Source organism: Cyclopterus lumpus, chromosome 21 (assembly GCF_009769545.1).
Source record: "Cyclopterus lumpus isolate fCycLum1 chromosome 21, fCycLum1.pri, whole genome shotgun sequence".
In the NCBI taxonomy this organism is placed as follows: Eukaryota; Metazoa; Chordata; class Actinopteri; order Perciformes; family Cyclopteridae; genus Cyclopterus; species Cyclopterus lumpus.
The window spans coordinates 2,536,908-2,559,680 of NC_046986.1; the positions used below are offsets into that span (position 1 = coordinate 2,536,908).

Consider the following 22,773-nt stretch of genomic DNA (forward strand, 5'->3'; position numbering starts at 1 on the left):
TAAGAAACGTGACGTCTTCGTCCTCTCTGGATAAACTCATGTATTCAAAGTATATTATTAAAATGTTCTGCGAGAACGTCGACAGTTACCTAAGATGTGCTTGCAGATGGCGAACGGTGATTTGGATTTCCTGAAGGAGAGGAATATGTGTTCGGCATGCTGCCTCTGTTCGGTGCTGACCATGGACGGCGGAGCCTGGGAACAAAACGCACAATAAAAAACATTATTGGTGTATTTCTACCATTGTCGGTCTTCCATCTGTAATGTTGAAGCTTTTGTTTGTAGGACTATTTAACTATTAAACTTGTTGTCAAAGTGCTAATGAACTCTGATTAGAAGATTAGTGTATATAACCACCCAATACATGTATAGAAATATCATCTACTATGACCATTTAATATGCATATACAGTAAACAACCACCCAATAGATGTATATACATATAATACATGACATACAAAAGAGTGCATGCATATACTGTATATAACCACCCAATACAGGTATATGAATATAACCTACTACTGTACCCATTCAACAGTTATATCCTTTGCACCATTTGTGTTTGTTTACAATCAACATATGCGCCTGTCTTTCAGCTGCGTAGTGGGAACATAATAGTTCAACGGGCCTCTGCTCAGCTTGGTTTACAGCTTTAGACCTCCTGTACATCATTCTGGTGTACAAACGTCAAACCCCCCGCGTGAGTTCACGTGAAGCAGCCGAACGTGTCCTGGGTTGTCCAGGCAACGAAACACACGGTCAGCAAAGTGCGCTCTTGTCTGGACTCGTGTCCTCGTGGACTCGTGTCCTCGTGGACTCGTGTCCTCGTGGACTCGTGTCCTCGTGGACTCGTGTCCTCGTGTCCTCGTGTCCTCGTGGACTCGTCATCAGTCGCGGGCCAAGTACTGTTTCCCAAAGGATGCATCAGAGGACACTTGTGCTTTACTTTGGACAGCGAATATCCCACAATGCATTTTCACACCAGCGACGGGGAACAATGGCGGAGGAGAAAATACTCAACTGAAAGTCTAAATACTGTTGTTGAGTCACGGAATGTAATTTTAGGATGTTTTGTTGGTTGGTTTGTCGAGATTCAGCAGACTAAAAATATGCGCCGACGGTTTTGGATATATATATATATATATATATATATAAAAAAATAAATAATATATACACCATACAATTAAAAATAAAATAATTATATTTTAAAGGAAAAAAGCAGGGTTGTACTTTACAGTGAATAATTGGAGTAAACTCGTGAGCAGGAACAGCTGAGGTGGTGACGTCATCAAGTAGACAAGTCCGTACTTGGCATTGATAAACGGTCCCGGTATACATTGTGACTCACAACACCTACGGCGAAGCCCACCGTCCACCTGCTGGCGACCACGTGACGGTAAAACGCGTCACGTGAAGCTACCATTCCACTTTAAAAAAAAAAAAACAGTTTTTTTTGTTTTTTTTACATTTAAAAACTGAGGCAGTTTAATAATTATAAACAAGGGGAAAAGAAGCAAAATGGCAGCAAGGACGAGGCTGTAGCTCAAGTATCCATCACACACGGAGTCATGACATGCACGTGGAGGTTAATGGAGGCTGAGGGAGGCAGTAAAGAAGAGAACCGAACGAGAGAGAGAGAGAGAATCAGGCGTTTCATGCGGGATGTGGAGCCTGGTGCGTGGGTCGGTACGGCGCCACGCACCGTTCAACCGCACCAACTTGAACACACATGACAACAGTAACACAGAACTTGGGGAGTCGCCGCCATGGTTCCCCCCCCCCCGGTCCGCCGCCCCCCTCCGGTAACCTCCCCCCCCCCGAGGCGAGGTTAGCTCACGCGCCGCCCTCCACCGACATGGCGGCGGCACGAAACGCGTTAAACAGCTCACCATTAAAACTTTGGCAGCGCTTTCCAGCTGTGTGATCACTTCTGGTGCACCGAGCGCCGCCATCGTCGTCGTCCCTCTCCGATGACGCGCCGCGCGCGCTGCATTGTGGGATGGCGGCGCGGCTGGTACCCGGAGGGGGGGGGGGGGGGGGGGGGTTACTGTACTTATATACGATGTTGTGGTACTTGTACTTTACTTGAGTATTTATGCTACTATTGTACGGTTTAATCCACTGAATTGATTTGGAAAAAGTAGTTAATAATTATTATATGATATATATATATATATAATTGATTAGTTTATTTATATTTTATATATATATATATGATTTGTTTATTTATATTTTACATTATAATCGATTCGTTTTTTAATGATATATATTTACATATAAATCTATAATTGATTAGTTTATTTATATTTTATATATATTATAATTTATACATTTCTTAAACATATAATTGATTTATATATATAATGTATTAGTTTTTGTATATATATTTACATATAAATATACATATATAATAATAATTATGATATATATTTATAATTGATTAGTTTATTTATATTTTATATATAATTGATTAGTATTTGTACGATATATATTTACATATAATTGATTAGTTGTTGTATGATATATATTTACATATAAATATATATATACACACACATTAAAGTGATGAACACATAAATGCATCAATAATTGTAATCCGGTGAAATAATAAACATTATTCTGCTTGATGAGTATTTTTGACCACAGCCATATTACTTGTAACATAGTATGTATTCACTGTGGTACTAATACTTTTACTTTGTTAAAACATCTGAATACTCACCATTGGAAATACACGTTTCTTTGTGTGTGTTGAAAAATATGAATTAAACAATTTTTTTGGAGTTCAGAGAATATATGATTATATTAAAAAGAAAATAACTCCACCTCCAAAATAAAAGTCGCTTTCATGGTAATAAATTAGTAATATTACAAAAGTGGCCATTTTTGAGTAGCAAGTACTTTTATTTGGCTGAAATTAAAAGAACATTTTTGCCAGTATTATTTCTGTATTTTCATGAAAGCAGATTTGTAATTGTATTTTTACGCCGTGGTTCTGCTTTTACTGAAATAAATAAAAATAAAGATTAGTCCATCAACGATAGTAAGATGTGTAATTAATTAATTAAATTATTAATATTTTTTCTTTGCATTGCATTTAATTAAAATGATAAACGATGGTAAAATGGTATTTTAATCTGTATGAAGGCGATTCATCTGAAAAACAGAACTTTGACCTTTTGTTCAGTGAAATAAAAGCACGAGTTGGTTCATTTAATTTATACATTTCACACACGAGCACTTTTACAAATTCTCAGTTCACACGTGAATGTAAAAAAAAGAAGAGAGATAGCCGTCCACATTACATCATAATACTGCGTAGACATGGTGGTGGGTTGTTTTAGCACGTGGGGGGGGGGGGGGGGGGGCAAAATAAAGATATAGAAAAAATATGTATATCTGTATAAATATAAACTCAAGAGTAACACGACAGGAAGCTGGAAACAGAACCGTTAAAGACAGGAAACGCATCACGCTCACGTTTTAAAGCTTTTTGTGTTCAACGAAGCCGTCTGAGAGAAAAACCTGATGGGGGGGGCTATGGGGCCCTTGAGCAAGGCACTTCACCAGAAATGGCCGCTGCTCTGGAGAAGACCGGTTTAGTATCTGGGAAGCTCACGGGCAGCACTGGCTTTGTTCACATGCAGGTTGTTGTTGTTGTTGTTGTTGTTGTTGTTGTTGGTGGTGAAAACCCTGTTTACCTTTTCCTGAAACTTCGTTCTGCGTCCAGAAAGACGTTGAAGTAAAAACGATGATTCATTTATTCATCAATGTTTCATTTCCGCCTCATTTCTATTTTTTTCTTTACGACTATGAAAACCTAATATCGTCCCGTTATTATTAAGTTCGTTATTCAACCACATGGTTGAATAACGAACTTAATAATTAATAATCTTAATAATTCTCTGCAGCACACGATCTTTAAAAATGGAATAAGAAGACGGTTGTTGGTGTAAACAAAGCCGGCGTGGAACAACTCCCTCAGATAAATTATTAAAAAAACAGAAAGAAAAAGACGATGACGGTAAAAAGAAGATTGCAATATTTAAAGATTGTTGTGCTCACGTCGGAACACAAAAAGGCACATTTACAGAAAAACAAACAAAAACAATAAAGAATAAAAACAAAAGATCCTCTGAGACAAAAGTGACGCTCACGTTTCAGAGAAACCTTTTAAATACTGTTGGAGCGGTTTGGTGTTAATGGACCAAACGGTTCAGTTTGACACAAAGAGCAGTTATTGATTGTCAATAAGCAACAAGGTACTGGTGATCAATAGGTAACAAAAAAGAATTTAAAAAGTGACGCTCAAACTTGTGGTCATTTCGGATAAATACAGAAAATGTACCAAACACAAACTCTTTGTTCCTGACGCCGACCTGCCAACCCTCCTCTTCCTCCTCTTCCTCCTCCCCGGGTCCAGGACCAGCCCGGCCGAGGAGAAAAGTCTTAACCATCACTGATCCTCCTCCTCCTCCTCCTCATCATCATGAACTCCCAACATTCAACGAGAAAGGCACTTTTCAAAAACCCAAACACACACTTCTTTTTAAAGCCACAACAAAAAAGGGGGTGGGGGGGATTAACAAACAGGTAATAATAATAATAATAATAATAATGTAAATAATATTAACCACAATAATAAGCAGCATGTTGTAACTGAAAAAATAATATATATATATATATATATATATATATATATATATATATATTTAAACCAATATATTTGTACGTCAGTACAAAACAAAAAAAAAACGTAAAAAAAAGGATATTAAGTGTTTAGAAAACTATATATAATGTATTTTTTTGTATTGCACAGTCACAAGAAACCTTTCATGACGCCTCCTGAAGATAAAGAGGTTCAGCTGCAACTCATCTTTGCAAAAGTAGCTGTAAAATTGGGCATCTTGGTGGATATATATATGTATGTGTGTGTGTGTGTGTGTGTGTGTGTACGTGTGTGTGTGTGTGTGTGTGTGTGTGTGTGTGTGTGTGTGTGTGTGTATGTGTGTGTGTGTGTGTGTGTGTGTGTGTGTGTGTGTATGTATGTGTGTGTGTGCGTGTGTGTGTTGGAGCTTTGATTCTCAGTCAGAAACCAGCTCAGCACCATCCTGGTTTCTTTGGACTTATTCATTTAATAAGCTTTCACTCCGTTTGTCAGTTTTCTTCCTTAAAAAACGAAAACGTGGGGAAACGACGCGTTCCTTAAGAAGTAGAACTAGAACCAGAACGAGAAGTAGAACTAGAACCAGAACGAGGACGCGAGAACCTTCTTTCCTTGCGTCCTCGATCTAATCATCCTCCTGTTTGTCGGGTTGATTCTGGAGCTTTGAAATGGTCAGTTCTAATAAGAAGGATCCGTAACTGGAAGCATTTATATATTATAGGTTTCTGGTTTTTAATCTGCTGTTTCTCTTGGATTGTTTTATTGCCATTCATGCACATTTTAATGTATTTCAGTATTGGGGCTTCTGGAAAAGCCCTTTAAGTCTTAAGCGCCATTTACCTCGACTTGAGGAGCGCGACCTCTGAGGAGACGGCGGGTCGACTCCATGGAAACGCCACACCGAACAACAGCTGGCACAAAGCGAGGCGGCCGAGGATGAAAGGATTCATTTTGGTTTTCCTGCTGCCTGAAACACCAACGAAGAAGAATCCGTCCGTCCACCGACTTCTTGAAATATGGACGCTGAAATTTAACCTGCAGAGACGTCGGCTTGTTTTTTGTTGCCCCCCACCCCCCAACCCTGTATGACTGAATACGTGAGTGTGTGTGTGTGTGTGTGTGTGTGTGTGTGTGTGTGTGTGCACGTGCATGCAATGTGTCTTTGTAGCTTATTTTTTGCAGCAGCTGTGAAAAGAGGCGTGTCACTCGTTCGGGCCCCTCCTCTTCCTGCGAATCCGCGATTGAAATCGGTTTTCCGCTCCCGCTTCAGTCGTCCCGCTTTAAGACACGAGGGCGTTCGGAAGGAATGAAACGAGAAAATAAATCTGAAGACCTCGTCCGCGATCCGGACGGCTTTACGTCCACCGCTTGGCTCTCGCTCTCAGGAGGTCGTCTCTTGGTCCCGGATCGGGGAGGTTTGTGTTGGTTTGACAGACGCTCAGTCTCTACACGTACACCGGCTCGCACCCCTCCCCCTGCTCTCCCTCCTCGTCCTCCTCCTCGTCGTCCTCTTCTTCCTCCTCGTCTTCCTCGTTCTCCTCCTCGTCGTCCCGACCGGCGCTCGGCGCCGCCCCGCTGGCCTCGAGCGGCTTCGGGTAGCGGAAGGGGCAGCCGTTGTCGTCGAAGAACCGGCGGAAGGTGAACTCGTAGAAGGCGTGCTCCGGGTGCTTCCCGTGCGGCGAGCACAGCGTGTCCAGGGCCCGGGTGCTGTCGCCGCTGTCGCTCCACGCCCCGGGGCCGCCCTCCTCCTCCACGGGGTCGAAGTTGGACGTGTCCATCGGGTGGGCGATCTTGGGCCGGTAGGGCGCCGGCTGCTGCCGCAGGTTGCTGGAGAAGTCCATCTGGGTGAAGAAGGGGTGGGCCTTGATCTCGCCGGCGCCGTTGGCGCCCAGGCGATCCTCCGCGGAGCAGCAGAGGCGGCCGATGATGTCGACGGCCTCGGGGCTCAGTTTGACCTGCGCGGGCACCTGCAGCGTGCTCTCCCAGTTGATGACCTGAAGACACACAATGCACCAGGTCACCGCAGCCGTTATTACCGGTCGCTATATATATATATATATATATATATATATATATATATATATGAGAATAAACAATCCAATAAACACCAGCTAAACAGCCATCATACAAATACCTGTTGCGGCTTCAGTTAGCTTTATGCTATTGTTACCGGGTTAGCCTTTGTGCTACCGGGTTAGCCTTTGTGCTACCGGGATAGCCTTTGTGCTACCGGGTTAGCCTTTGTGCTACCGGGTTAGCCTTTGTGCTACCGGGTTAGTGTTACCGGGTTAGCCTTTGTGTTACCGTGTTAGCCTTTGTGCTACCGGGTTAGCCTTTGTGTTACCGGGTTAGCCTTTGTGTTACCGGGTTAGCCTTTGTGTTACCGGGTTAGCCTTTGTGCTACCGGGTTAGCCTTTGTGCTACCGTGTTAGCCTTTGTGTTACCGGGTTAGCCTTTGTGTTACCGGGTTAGCCTTTGTGTTACCGGGTTAGCCTTTGTGTTACCGGGTTAGCCTTTGTGCTACCGGGTTAGCCTTTGTGCTACCGGGATAGCCTTTGTGCTACCGGGTTAGCCTTTGTGCTACCGGGTTAGCCTTTGTGCTACCGGGTTAGCCTTTGTGCTACCGGGTTAGTGTTACCGGGTTAGCCTTTGTGTTACCGTGTTAGCCTTTGTGCTACCGGGTTAGCCTTTGTGTTACCGGGTTAGCCTTTGTGTTACCGGGTTAGCCTTTGTGTTACCGGGTTAGCCTTTGTGCTACCGGGTTAGCCTTTGTGCTACCGTGTTAGCCTTTGTGTTACCGGGTTAGCCTTTGTGTTACCGGGTTAGCCTTTGTGTTACCGGGTTAGCCTTTGTGTTACCGGGTTAGCCTTTGTGCTACCGGGTTAGCCTTTGTGCTACCGGGATAGCCTTTGTGCTACCGGGTTAGCCTTTGTGCTACCGGGTTAGCCTTTGTGCTCCCGGGTTAGCCTTTGTGCTACCGGGTTAGTGTTACCGGGTTAGCCTTTGTGTTACCGTGTTAGCCTTTGTGTTACCGGGTTAGCCTTTGTGCTACCGGGTTAGCCTTTGTGTTACCGGGTTAGCCTTTGTGTTACCGGGTTAGCCTTTGTGTTACCGGGTTAGCCTTTGTGTTACCGGGTTAGCCTTTGTGCTACCGGGTTAGCCTTTGTGCTACCGTGTTAGCCTTTGTGTTACCGGGTTAGCCTTTGTGTTACCGGGTTAGCCTTTGTGCTACCGGGTTAGCCTTTGTGCTACCGTGTTAGCCTTTGTGTTACCGGGTTAGCCTTTGTGTTACCGGGTTAGCCTTTGTGCTACCGGGTTAGCCTTTGTGTTACCGGGTTAGCCTTTGTGTTACCGGGTTAGCCTTTGTGTTACCGGGTTAGCCTTTGTGCTACCGGGTTAGCCTTTGTGTTACCGGGTTAGCCTTTGTGCTACCGGGTTAGCCTTTGTGCTACCGGGTTAGCCTACGTGCTACCGGTTTAGCCTACGTGCTACCGGTTTAGCCTACGTGCTACCGGGTTAGCTCGCTGAGAAGCAGCTCTCACTCGTTCCCTTCTGGACTTCTTGTCGGTCCATTTTCCTGAGAAAGTACTTACTCGGAAATATGAGCCAAAAAAAAAGTCCCTGAAACGAGGTTCTAAGATCTGTGCCTGTTCACACCGAGGCCGACATTCATTCAGGTCATTTAGTTTCTAAATCAAAGCGTCTTCCTCTTCGTCACTGACCTTGATCTGAGTCTCGGTGGGCGTGGAGGCCAGGAAGGGCGGCTGTCCCACCAGCATCTCAAACAGGATCACTCCCACACTCCACCAGTCACACAGCTGGGTGTAACCTGCACGACAACACAGCACCGGCACAAACATGTTATAAAGCAGCCATTCTCAACCAGGGCGCCAACTACTGGGCTGCAGAGGTACTGCCATACAGTAAAGAAGTTAAACTTATTGTTTTTATTGTTCTTTTATTTTGGTCACTACAGCTGACATATTTACATATATTTGTCATGTATGTTTACTTTATTTACCTTATGTGGAATGTTTTAAGAGCCCTACATGCTGAGAAGCCCTGGTATGCAGGATGAGATTAATCACAACTAAATGCATAAATTATAAATAGAAAACTAGAGAGTAAACAAAACTAAATGCATAACATAAAAAAAAAAAAAAAACTAGACAAAACTAAAATAAGTGCCTAAAATTAAACTGTATATTTGTCACAGGGAAATGTTTATCGTGGCTTTGAAATTCAAGTTTGAATCAAACGAACAAACAATGTATAACTTTACTCCTGCTTGATGCGATACGATCGTGATCTCAAAATATAATAAATAAATTAAAAAAAGACGCTTTCTCTCCCTCTGGACCGCGCCCACCTTTGCGCAGCAGCACCTCCGGCGCGATGTAGTTGGGCGTCCCCACCAGCGAGTGAGCCAGGCAGCGCTGGTGCTGCCGGTTGGCGCTCTGCTCCAGCGACATCAGCCGGTCGCCGCAGCGGCAGTTGGACACGTCGTCCCAGAAGTCGCTGGGCTCCATGCTGTCCTGGCGGACGTGGCTCCCTGGGAAGAAAAGGACGTTAAATCGGGACGGAGGAAAAGTGCTCGACTTCCTTTGAATGAATTTTTAAAAAAAAGACAAAACACTGATCGAGCTTTCGGGTCAGAGAAAATAAATGAGATGAACAGGAAAAATAATCCAGGCACAGGGATGAAAAGTCTTTATTTAAAAAAGACAGAAGGAGACCATCTTGATTTAACTACCACAATAAAATGTGTTTTAGATAATATTTCCCTTCTCGTTGCTTTTATTTTGGAATACCTTCCTGTGCTTTTTCCAAGAAGCACCAGACATATTTTTGATTAAGAAAACGAGCGCCTCTCTTTAACAGATTCTGAAATAAAAATCAACGAGGAAAAAGTAGTTAAAACCGTGATTATCACTTGTGTTAAGCAGCTGATTGAATAGAATATTCATTACACGTTACGTGATGGTTTCATGTTCCAGAAATCCTCACCGAACCTCCGTATCTCACCTTTCTGGTAGTACTTGGAGTTGTGCGTCCAGCGGAAGCCCGTGCACAGGCCGAAGTCCGTCAGCTTGATGTGTCCGTCCAGGTCGATGAGGATGTTGTCGGGCTTGATGTCGCGGTGGATGAAGCCCATCTTGTGGACGCTCTCGATGGCCAGCGTCAGCTCCGCCACGTAGAAGCGCGCCAGAGGCTCGGGGAAGACGCCCATCCGGATGAGCAGGCTCATCATGTCCCCACCCGGGATGTAGTCCATGACGAAGTAGAGGCTGTTGCGGTCCTGGAAGGAGTAGTAGAGGCGCACCACCCACTCGTTGTCGGCCTCCGCCAGGATGTCGCGCTCCGCTTTCACGTGGGCCACCTGCGGAGTTTGGGCATCAACAAGGTTGAACACAGGCAAGATGTGCACCATCCGGACGCTACGCCCTGAGACCCAAACAGCTGCTTATGTGCTACGTGCACCAAGATACGTACTTAACTGTGACCCTAAGACCAAGATACGTACTTAACCGTGACCCTAAGACCAAGATACGTACTTACCGTGACCCTAAGTACTTAACCGTGACCCTAAGACCAAGATACATACTTAAATGTGACCCTAAGACCAAGATACGTTCTTAACCGTGACCCTAAGACCAAGATACGTACTTAAATGTGACCCTAAGACCAAGATACGTACTTAACCGTGACCCTAAGACCAAGATACGCACTTAACCGTGACCCTAAGACCAAGATACATACTTAACCGTGAACCTAAGACCAAGATACGTACTTAAATGTGACCCTAAGACCAAGATACGTACTTAACCGTGAACCTAAGACCAAGATACGTACTTAAATGTGACCCTAAGACCAAGATACGTACTTAACCGTGACCCTAAGACCAAGATACGTACTTAACCGTGACCCTAAGACCAAGATACGTACTTAACCGTGACCCTAAGACCAAGATACGTACTTAACTGTGACCCTAAGACCAAGATACGTACTTAACCGTGACCCTAATACCAAGATACTTACTTAACTGTGACCCTAAGACCAAGATACGTACTTAACTGTGACCCTAAGACCAAGATACGTACTTAACCGTGACCCTAAGACCAAGATACGTACTTAACTGTGACCCTAAGACCAAGATACGTACTTAACCGTGACCCTAATACCAAGATACATACTTAACTGTGACCCTAATACCAAGATACGTACTTAACTGTGACCCTAAGACCAAGATACGTACTTAACTGTGACCCTAAGACCAAGATACGTACTTAACTGTGACCCTAAGACCAAGATACGTACTTAACCGTGACCCTAAGACCAAGATACGTACTTAACCGTGACCCTAAGACCAAGATACGTACTTAACCGTGACCCTAAGACCAAGATACGTACTTAACCGTGACCCTAAGACCAAGATACGTACTTAAATGTGACCCTAAGACCAAGATACGTACTTAACCGTGACCCTAAGACCAAGATACGTACTTAACCGTGACCCTAAGACCAAGATACGTACTTAACTGTGACCCTAAGACCAAGATACGTACTTAACCGTGACCCTAAGACCAAGATACGTACTTAACTGTGACCCTAAGACCAAGATACGTACTTAACCGTGACCCTAATACCAAGATACTTACTTAACTGTGACCCTAAGACCAAGATACGTACTTAACTGTGACCCTAAGACCAAGATACGTACTTAACCGTGACCCTAAGACCAAGATACGTACTTAACTGTGACCCTAAGACCAAGATACGTACTTAACCGTGACCCTAATACCAAGATACATACTTAACTGTGACCCTAATACCAAGATACGTACTTAACTGTGACCCTAAGACCAAGATACGTACTTAACTGTGACCCTAAGACCAAGATACGTACTTAACTGTGACCCTAAGACCAAGATACGTACTTAACCGTGACCCTAAGACCAAGATACGTACTTAACCGTGACCCTAAGACCAAGATACGTACTTAACCGTGACCCTAAGACCAAGATACGTACTTAACCGTGACCCTAATACCAAGATACGTACTTAACTGTGACCCTAATACCAAGATACATACTTAACTGTGACCCTAATACCAAGATACGTACTTAACTGTGACCCTAAGACCAAGATACGTACTTAACCGTGACCCTAAGACCAAGATACGTACTTAACTGTGACCCTAAGACCAAGATACGTACTTAACTGTGACCCTAAGACCAAGATACGTACTTAACCGTGACCCTAAGACCAAGATACGTACTTAACTGTGACCCTAAGACCAAGATACGTACTTAACCGTGACCCTAAGACCAAGATACGTACTTAACCGTGACCCTAAGACCAAGATACGTACTTAACTGTGACCCTAAGACCAAGATACGTACTTAACCGTGACCCTAATACCAAGATACATACTTAACTGTGACCCTAAGACCAAGATACGTACTTAACTGTGACCCTAAGACCAAGATACGTACTTAACTGTGACCCTAAGACCAAGATACGTACTTTACCGTGACCCTAAGACCAAGATACATATTTATCCGTGACCCTAAGACCAAGATACGTACTTTACCGTGACCCTAAGACCAAGATACATATTTAACCGTGACCCTAAGACCAAGATACGTACTTTACCGTGACCCTAAGACCAAGATACATATTTAACCGTGACCCTAAGACCAAGATACGTACCCTAGACACCGAGGTATTACACGCCTACCAGCCGTGGTCAAACGTGATGACGGTCTCTACGTAACCTCTCCAAACGTCTCCGCGTGTGAAACAACGAGCGACCTCACCTGGTTGCGGTTGAGGACGTCTTTCTTGCGCAGTGTTTTCATGGCGTACAGCGCGCCCGTGTCCACTTTGCGCGTGAGGCACACTTCGCCGAAGGCGCCGATGCCCAGCGTCTTGATCTTGACGAACATGGACTTGTCCATTTTGGCTCGGCGGAGCCGGTTGTAGTTGGACTCCTTCTGGTTCAGCATCTTCCTCATCTGCTCCTGCTCCGCCTCCGACAGGCCGGCCTGGGCAGGACACAAGCATCTACTTTATTAAACATTCCCAAAAGTACGTCGGCGAGTTTTCTTCATCGATTGTCGACGTAAAGTCGGGTATCGTCTTTACGTCCAGAGGCCCAAAGTTTGCTTGAGACAGGATAATAAACAATTTCCTGCTGTTATTATTTAATTAAAAATGAAAGTAAAGTCAATGTTTTCTGTTTGTTTTCTGCTGCGATGGATTGAATCCAGTCGTTCACCAAACACGGGTCGTGACCTACAAAAGGGGTCACGGGAGATTTTATTATGGGGTCGCCGAATAAATTTGAAGAATTTCTTCCAATAGTCTTTGATTTAACACATTTATATCTGCAGTACGCTTTTGAGCCACACGAGGGAGCCTGAATGTTCTGATAATTGTTCAAGATAAAAGGCACAAATTTGCTTTTATGTTATTTTCTCTTACTTTGTTTATTGTACGGCGAATTCTTCTAAAATCTTCTAATTCTTCGGATTTTAATCGACGTGCAAACCACTCGTGTGCTCCTTTGGGTCCCATTTAAAGATGCTCTTCGGCAAAGCCAAACGTTTCCAATAGCTCGTAAGCTGCAGGACATGCAGAGGTCACGTGCATTAATCACGACGCCGGTTACCACTGAAACATGCAGTCGTCTCTTCCCGTCTCACCTTTGACATCTCTTGCTCCAGCTGAAGCCTGCGGTTCAGTTTCTGCTGGTGGGTCTTCATCACGTTCTCTATGTGCTGCTCCATGTAGAACTTGAAGGCGAAGGGCGAGTAGGTCTTGATGCGCGACTCCCTCTTCTCCTCGTCACGCCCGTTCTTCCTCACCGGAACGGGCGACGTCTGGATCTGCTTCTTGTCCTTCACCGCCTTCTCTCCCTTGCCCGTCTTGTTCTTCTCCTTCACCTGCTGGCTCTCCTCGGCCTTCGCGCTCCCTCCGCTGCCGCCGCGCGTGCTCCTGGCGGTGACGGTGACGGCGGCGGCGGCGTCCTGGGCTCCACACATGACCCCGGCTCCGTCCTCCAGGAGCAGGCTCTTGGGATAAGGGGGCGGGGGGCAGCGTGGCTCCGGAGCGGGCTCCAGGGGGTAGGTCTCCTCCGGCATGTAAGCCAGAGGCTCCGCGGCTTCCTGGGCCGTCATCCAGCTGGGGTGACACGGCCCCACGGCCGTCTTGGGCTCCGGCCTCATCACGCGGATGCTCTTGACCGGCTGTTGGATGGGGGGGGACGTCACAGCCGTGATGGTGTTCGGAGGGCCCAAGGAGGGGTCCTGTTTGCCAGCTGTGGGCGGCGCGGCCATCGCGGGCCGGACGCCATTGGGCCCCGCGGAGCGACTGTTGAAGGAGTTGGTCCTGCTGGGTGCACGCACCTCCCCCCTGAAGGGGCCCTGGGGCTGGGGCTGCCTGGCCTGAGGCGCGCCTTCAGCCCCCGGAGGCCCCGCCCAGTGGTGCTCATACAGGTCCAGGTTGAGGCTGGCCCTGGAGGGCGTCATCAAGCCCTGCGGCATGTCAGAGAAGTCGGGGCCCATGGCCGCCACCCCGCCTGGCGAGCGGGACATCATGTGGACCTGGTGGGAGGTGGGGCTGGCCTGGCGCGGGTGGGAATGAGGGGGAAGGTACAGGTTAGCCGGGTAGCCTCCTCCCCCAGGAACGCTCTGGCCCATGGGCCCTTTCCCTTGCATGTAGTTGTCTGGGGCCGCCATGGGCGGCGGCGCCATCTTGTTCTGGAAGGAGGCGGTCCTCTTCACTCCGTAGCCAGCGGGCTCCATCATGTGCGGCCTGGCGTGGCCGTAGTGGGGGCCTGGGACTGGGCCCCCCGGTGGCTGAGGCTGGAGCTGCAGCGGCTGGCCGGGGACGGTGTAGCTCATCATGGGTCCGTGCTGCTCCATACCGCCGGGGTAGCCCTTCTGCTGGGCCCCCGGCGGGTACATGGTGCTGGCCGAGTTGCTCTGGGCCGCCATCACCGGCGGATAGGTGCCCATACTGGGGGGTCGGCCCATGGGGGGGCCCTGCGCCGCACCAGACGGGGGCATCATGTAGTTCATCACGGGGGGAGCGCTCATGTAAGGTCTGGGCATCTCCCCCTCGGGGCCGTATCCACCTGGCCCCTCGTACATGGGAGCCCCCATCTGGTGGTACTGAGGCATTACACCGGCCTCACCTGGAGCCTCCAACGCGGGTCGGTGGTCCATCGGGTTTGGCATGACAGCTTTCCCTAAAAAACAAGCAACAAGATTTTAAAAGACCATTTAATTGCTTTCTTTGTGTATTATTGACCGTGTTTATAAGATATCCATAGTTGTAGTATTACTACTGTTTAGGAGTTAATGCAGTTGTGTAAACCAATATCCCCTTAATCACAAGGTTGATAATGTTTCAATATTATATTTTATATTATTTTCTATACATGTATAATGACTAATTATATAATAATATTAATATCATATATACACAATGATATATTATATATAAAATGATGTCATCTAATATTAAATATAGAATTTGTGACATTTTTATATTTAGGTGGAGGCTTCAAATAAGCCCAGAAGGTTTTCTGCCTCTTCCTGCACATTTTTATGTTAAATAAAACGAATCAAACTCGAGTAAGTGCGCGTACAGTAACCACGGTTACTCATACCTGGAGACGTCTGCTTGATGACGCGCACGATGAGCTCGTTGCGCGGGTCGAGGTACCCCATTTTACTGATGTACTCCAAGGCCGCTTCGATGTTCCTGCTTCCCGTCTGCTTCAGCGCCCGCACCGCCATCTCCTGAGGAGGTTATTAAACTGAATATCATCATGTTTTATTCATCAGAGCCATTCATCTCTTCAGAGCCAGACTCCATTGATAAAAACTGACGTTTTACAACGCGGGAACACAGCAAAACGCTTTATTTGGGTCTTAAAAAACGAGCCGCGTAAGAATAAAATGTTTTTGATAACAATCGTCAGGTTTGATTTTGGCTGCTTGTTGTGTTCGAGGACCGTCGTAAAGAGGAGACATTTCATCAGGTTTTGAGCTTCATGAGTTAAAATGCATCACGACAACAAGGCTGTAACCAACAGAGTTATAGAACCTGCATGTGTGCATACTTACCATCACATTGTCGTTCAGAGTTGGCTTTTTTTAAAGCAACTAGCCGATTGCTCGAGTAGCTCTAGGGCAATGATAATCATAAATAATCATCAATATCTTACAGCTCTGGATATTTAATTAACTTAACATTTTAAGTTTAAGTAAGTGCATTATTATTTATGGACCAAAGAGTCCATTAAACCACAGGAACCAGGAGAACGGAGAACATTGTTCCTGCTCTTAAATCGTTACGACTGCTTCAGGAACATTTTGAGAACGTTTTTAAGCTGCTGCAAGATTATAAATCACTCAGAGAGAAGTAGAGTCATTAATAGAGACTTCTATACAACCAGAGGAGTCGCCCCCTGGTGGTCAGGAGAGACAATGCAGCTTTAACACATGAAGCATAGACTTCTATACAACCAGAGGAGTCGCCCCCTGGTGGTCAGGAGAGACAATGCAGCTTTAACACATGAAGCATAGACTTCTATACAACCAGAGGAGTCGCCCCCTGGTGGTCAGGAGAGAGAATGCAGCTTTAACACATGAAGCATAGACTTCTATACAACCAGAGGAGTCGCCCCCTGGTGGTCAGGAGAGAGAATGCAGCTTTAACACATGAAGCATAGACTTCTATACAACCAGAGGAGTTTCTCCCTCTGACCGTTATTTGTTGAACGTCTTGAAAGTCGGACCACGCAGCAACAGTGGGCACAGCCAGCTCTCAAAGCCAGGAAATGCCACAGCCACACACTTTCTACGCCCTCTGCAATGTGTGTGTGTGTGTCCATCACAGTGCATGAAGGTGTAAACACAACCCCTCCCATTGCATCCACGTGTGCGTGTACACACACACACACTATATATATATATATATATATATATATATATATATATATATATATATATATATATATATATATATATATATATATATATATATATATATATATACATATAAAAAACATGTCTCTAAGACTAAGAATAACCATCCACACACACGCGCACCACTGTTTGTACTCAGTTTCCTGTGTGTGTGTGTGTGTGTGTGTGTGTGTGTGTTGCATTCCTGTGCTGGCTGCCAGACGCCCAGTAATGTCACAATATGTCCTCTCGCTCCGTCCCACATTTCCTTCAATGGAACGACGATAATAACGTAAAACATCACCACAATGCGTCCGTTTAGTGACGCAAAAGAGAGGGAGTTATTGGATTATTTTATATAATATATATTAATTAACAGTAAGAATATTAGTGCAGCCTGATCTTTATCAGCAACCATTTTAAAACACAATAAACACACGTGTGTGTGTGTGTGTGTGTGTGTGTGTGTGTGTGTGTGGTGGAGGCGGACCTGGTGACCCCGGCTGCCATGGCGACAGATGTTTCTCGCTCACATTCCTCGTCCCAGGAAGTAGGAATTCAAGCTATTTGCATTCTGGGTAGTTCTTCCTCCAGCACACATTCGTACTCTTGTCACAGCGGTCGAGTTATCACAGACGCACAATCACCGGCCGACGGACGCCACACACACACACTCTGCTCTGACAGCACACACACACACACACACACACACACACACACACACACACACACAACCAAATGTGAAACTCACTCAAGCTAAAAGCAAAACCATACGGAGGACGTTCAGGAGCAGACGTCTTCGTTTCCACACGGAGAGCCATAAAAACCTTCCTCTCCTCCTCTTCCTCCCCCTCTTCTTCCTCACCTCCCTCCTCTTCCTCCTCGTTAAATAAGCACCACAGTGTTCGCATGTCAAAAGGCATTAAAAGTGCTTCCCGTGCACCAGATTCCTGCCTCGCCGCAGGTCGTCCTGTACGTACAGTAGGAGGTCTGTGAGTTCAGAGGGGTGGGTGGGGGGGGTGGGGTGCACCCCTCCTTTGCTTCGTTTCCTCCCTACACCCTCGCTCCCCCCCTCACCTCCAAAACATTTACTCCCTTTAAATAGTGTGATTATGTAACGAGCCACATTGCACTGTAATTTGCAGCCTGAGGAGACAAAGAGGAGAAGGAAGAGGAGGAAGAGCAGGAGGAGGAGCAGGAGGAAGAGCAGGAGGAAGAGCAGGAGACGGAGGAGGAAGGAAAAGCAGGAGGCGGAGGAAGAGGAGGAGGAATAGGAAGGAAGAGGAGTAGGAAGAGGAGCAGGAGGAAGAGGAGGAAGAAGAGCAGGAGGAAGAGCAGGAGGCGGAGGAAGAAGGAAAAGCAGGAGGCGGAGGAAGAGGAGGAAGGAAGAGGAGTAGGAAGAGGTGGAAGAGGAGGAGAAAGAGGAGCAGGAGGAAGAGGAAGAGGGGGAGGAGGGCGTCTGACGTCGCCCTCCTCCTCCTTCTCCTCTTCCTCCCTCCCCTCCTCGCTTCCTCTAGGAGGTCCTCAAACGCTACAGAGGGAGTGAAACGCCGAAACAGGCCAGTTGGGAAGTAGAAACACCTCCGTGTCTCTACTTCCTGTCTCACGCTCACACAGTAAAAAGGTGTGAAAACATTTTGTATATTTGGGACTTTCATCGGCCATCTTTGGCCTAAACTTTCCCCTCACAATGTTTATCCGTAAAAAGGGAAATCCTTTCCGATTAGATATCAATACTCGTACTTGGAAAAAAGGAAAGAGATGTTTTTAGATGCTTTAGAAGCTCTAGCTCTTTGTTTTGCAGGATGTTGCCCCTTTGTTTCTTTATGATGCATTTAATACTTAATAAAGTAGTCTGAAGATGAGTTGAGGTGATTTCTGCATTGTGCAGGTCGGTTCGTGGTTACACCTGTTGTTCCCGGGTCATTTGGTTTGTGCTCCCTCGGGCATGTCGGGGAGCCCGATGAGCACAAACTACAAAACTTCTACAGCAAATCTTTGTTTGTTTACATACAAGAACAATAAAGAAATGTGGATTATTTTAGTACACACACACACACACACTTCCTCTCACCTGGTCACAGCCGGCGTTGACCAGCTCCTGCAGCATCTGCCGGTTGACCTCCCCGACCCCCGCGGGGTGCCCCGACCCGGCCGCCGGGCCCGACTCGTTGGCGAAGGGCATGAGCGACTTGCGTATTTCCCGCAGTGCATTCTGGTAGTTGTTGAACTTCTGCGGGGGGCGGAGCTGCTGCTGCTGCCGGCTGGCGGCGTCCTTCCCGTTGCTCTTGCAGTCGGCGCCCCGGTCGCCCCGGGAGCCGACCCCGTGCAGGGCCTGGCTCACCAGCTTGGCCGGCTGCTTCAGACCCTCCTTGATCTCCTGGAGCCTCTGGCGCGTGTTGCCCACGTACGGGGCCGCCGGGAACGTCTTGGGCCTCATGGCCTCAGTGCTACTCTAGAAAAGGGGGGGCGTGGGGGGGCGGACTGGCAGACTCCAAAAGGTCCTCTTCAAGCTGGGCAACCCAAAAGAGTAAAGCTCCTCCGTGTCTCTCTTTGCGATTCCTGATGATGACGATGATGATGATGATGATGATGATGATGATGATGATGGTGGTGATGATGACGGGCTGCGGTACTACAGGCATTCCATGGCGTGGCTTTTCAAGGCTCGGGTTCCAGCTTATTCCAGGAAATGCAGCCGGTCACCAGGGCACCGCGGAGCCAAACCATGACGCTGCCAGTCGCCTGTGGAGGGAGAGGAGGAGGAGGAAGAGGAGGAGAAAGAAGAGGTGGAAGAGGAAGAGGGAGAGGTGGAGGAGGAGGGAGGTGGAGGTGGAGAGGAGGAAGAGGTGGAGGAAGAAGAGGGAGAGGTGGAGGAAGGCGAGGAGGAGGAGGAGGAGGAGGGAGAGGTGGAGGAAGAGGAAGAGGTGGAGGAGGGAGAGGGAGAGGTGGAGGAGGAGGAGGAGGAAGAGGAGGAGGTGGAAGAGGTGGAGGGGGAGGAGGAGGGCGAGGAGGGAGAGGAGGAGGAGGTGGAGGAGGAGGGAGGGGAGGAGGAGGAGGGAGGGGAGGAGGAGGAGAAGGTGGAGGAGGAGGAGGTGGAGGGAGAGGAGGAAGAGCAGAGATGTGGGGTCATTCGTGGGGTAATAATAAAAAGCGCCTCACGATTCTACTTCCATTATCTTTTAATGGTTTTATATCTCATTTTCTTTTTATATCTCATTTTCTTGAAAGTTACTTAGTTGAGAAGACTTTAGGGTAGTAATATATAAGCATTACGCTTAAGCCTATTGATTAAATGTAGGCTTTACTCATCGCATTGTGTGTGAGGGTCACATGTTCCTCATTGCAAAGAGAACCAACAAGAAAAGAAATACAACTTTTTTTTTTTTTTAAATCAGGTGTTCTGAGTCATGTGTCGTTTATTCTCAAATAAATCATATCGGCTTTTCTTCCAAACGAATCCACCCGTTATAGGAAATGAGCATCCGGCGTTCTCAGAAAAACTCTGCTAGTATTTAGTTTAGAAAGTAAACAAGAGGTCTGTTGCCTTCAGGGACCACGGGAAAGAACGGACCGCTGTTACAGGCCATGACGTTGAGAACCGAGTTTAAATGGAATAAAAACAGTCAGGTTTTTACACGTTTCTTCGTCACATCAGAGATGATCAGCTCTTTAAGTTAAATTGAGCTTCTACGTATTTATTAAAAATCACATTTTATATTTGGATGTTTATACTTTTTCTGTTATTAAAGTAAAGCCCAGTGAACTCTCACCTGTGTACAAAATGTGCTTCAGAAATAAAAACAAAGTTCAACCTTCATTTTCACGACCAAATATGAAGTGTGTTGTCAGTACCTTCAGTATTAGACGCAGCAGCGCTGCATATCTTAAAGCATAACTCAGGAATGCTGGGGGTCATAACCCCCCCACACACATCAATGCTGCATGCTGGTGCTACGTGGTGACGGGTAAACACCCCGGTGAGAGCTCCGCCGTGGGGGTCCTACGAATCGCCCCTCTAGTCCTTTAGACGTCCAACCCTCTTTTCTGGAGGAGGGTTCTCATTTCTACGTTAAATGCGAGAGACAAACCCAAACGTGGAGGAGCTTTAGTATCGGAGAGTTGAGGGACCAATGAGGTGAGGGTGTTGGTGTAAACTGCATTACAATGAACACTGATTTGATTGATTTACATTCTTATTGACAAATAAAAGTTAATACTGTGGGATCCTTCCCCCCAAAGGAGCCAAACACAAGAGGCCCTTTTGACGACCTTCAGACCACCACACTCAACCCGACCTCTAGACCACAGAGCTCCACACTCAACCCGACCCCTAGACCACAGAGCTCCACACTCAACCAGACCCCTAGACCACAGAGCTCCACACTCAACCAGACCTCTAGACCACAGAGCTCCACACTCAACCAGACCTCTAGACCACAAAGCTCCACACTCAACCCGACCCCTAGACCACAGAGCTCCACACTCAACCCGACCCCTAGACCACAGAGCTCCACACTCAACCAGACCTCTAGACCACAGAGCTCCACACTCAACCCGACCTCTAGACCACAGAGCTCCACACTCAACCCGACCTCTAGACCACAGAGCTCCACACTCAACCAGACCTCTAGACCACAGAGCTCCACACTCAACCCAACCTCTAGACCACAAAGCTCCACACTCAACCAGACCTCTAGACCACAGAGCTCCACACTCAACCAGACCTCTAGACCACAGAGCTCCACACTCAACCCGACCTCTAGACCACAGAGCTCCACACTCAACCCAACCTCTAGACCACAGAGCTCCACACTCAACCAGACCTCTAGACCACAGAGCTCCACACTCAACCAGACCTCTAGACCACAGAGCTCCACACTCAACCAGACCTCTAGACCACAAAGCTCCACACTCAACCCGACCCCTAGACCACAGAGCTGCACACTCAACCCGACCTCTAGACCACAGAGCTCCACACTCAACCCGACCCCTAGACCACAGAGCTGCACACTCAACCCGACCTCTAGACCACAGAGCTCCACACTCAACCAGACCTCTAGACCACAAAGCTCCACACTCAACCCGACCCCTAGACCACAGAGCTGCACACTCAACCCGACCTCTAGACCACAGAGCTCCACACTCAACCCGACCCCTAGACCACAGAGCTGCACACTCAACCCGACCTCTAGACCACAAAGCTCCACACTCAACCCAACCTCTAGACCACAGAGCTCCACACTCAACCCGACCTCTAGACCACAGAGCTCCACACTCAACCCAACCTCTAGACCACAGAGCTCCACACTCAACTGGACCTTCAGCGACGCATTCCTGAACCTTATCGCTCCTTAACTTGACCTCCGACTCTGCTTTGGACCAGAATTGGCCACCATTGTTTGGCCTTTGGTTGCCATCAGTGGGAAACACTTTTTAAATATTTTTATATATTTGTTGCATTAGTGATATTTATAAATAACCCTAAAAAGCTGCATGTGTGATTATTGTAATAGAGATTTTAATCGATATCTTCATTACTCAAAATATAAACAATGTTGGCAACCACAGCTAAAAGGTTAGTGTTGAGTTTGACTCCAAGTTTCATGACTATCCAGATGCTGGTTTTTCCCGAAATTTATAATTTCCCGATAATATTGATTGTAATATTGATTATATCCATAATGTCCAAATAATATTGATTATATCCAGATATTATTGATTATATCCATATAATATCAGAGCACCAATTAAAAGCCCACCACACATGTGTGAACACACAACATCTGTGTAGTCCGGTGGTGATTTAACCCTTTCCCCTCTGGGTAATAACGATGTTTACAATAAATAATATTGTGTCCACCTGAAGTGATAAGAATGAGAACAACTGCAGTGAAAGTGCGTGTGTCATCGTTTTTGAAGTAGTAGTAGTATTAGGAGTAGTAGTATTATAGTAGTATTAGGATTAGTATTAGTAGTAGTATTAGGAGGAGTAGTATTATAGTAGTATTAGGATTAGTAGTAGTAGTAGTATTAGGAGGAGTAGTATTATAGTAGTATTAGGAGTAGTAGTAGTAGTAGTATTAGGAGTAGTAGTATTATAGTAGTATTAGGAGTAGTAGTATTA

The 22,773-nt window shown here is 46.4% G+C and overlaps 2 protein-coding genes across 3 annotated transcripts in view; both read right to left on the minus strand.

Annotated features, from left to right (window-relative positions):
* Positions 1 to 1,984, minus strand: part of xpo4 (exportin 4) — a 39,297-nt gene extending 37,313 nt beyond the window's left edge. Inside the window, exons 1-2 of the mRNA XM_034561098.1 lie at positions 1,889 to 1,984; positions 90 to 195 (exon numbers count right to left, since the gene is read on the minus strand). Of these exons, the coding sequence (XP_034416989.1) occupies positions 90 to 195; positions 1,889 to 1,951 (169 nt within the window). The 5' untranslated portion in view covers positions 1,952 to 1,984. The remainder of the gene's footprint in view (positions 1 to 89; positions 196 to 1,888) is intronic.
* Positions 1,985 to 4,706: 2,722 nt separating this feature from the next.
* lats2 (large tumor suppressor kinase 2) lies at positions 4,707 to 19,288 on the minus strand. Of its 2 annotated transcripts, none has more exons than XM_034561768.1 (8): positions 18,721 to 19,288; positions 15,344 to 15,476; positions 13,374 to 14,920; positions 12,486 to 12,713; positions 9,691 to 10,045; positions 9,035 to 9,217; positions 8,388 to 8,494; positions 4,707 to 6,659 (listed from the first exon to the last, which is right to left on the minus strand). In XM_034561768.1, the coding sequence occupies exons 1-8, from the start codon at positions 19,084 to 19,086 to the stop codon at positions 6,111 to 6,113; spliced, it is 3,468 nt and encodes a 1,155-aa protein (XP_034417659.1). In that variant the 5' UTR covers positions 19,087 to 19,288; the 3' UTR covers positions 4,707 to 6,110. The 2 variants fall into 2 exon arrangements, with proteins under 2 accessions (XP_034417659.1, XP_034417660.1); XM_034561769.1 differs by lacking the exon at positions 18,721 to 19,288 and adding an exon at positions 17,137 to 17,264 and having other exon boundaries at positions 4,708 to 6,659.
* Between the last annotated feature and the right edge of the window lie 3,485 nt (positions 19,289 to 22,773).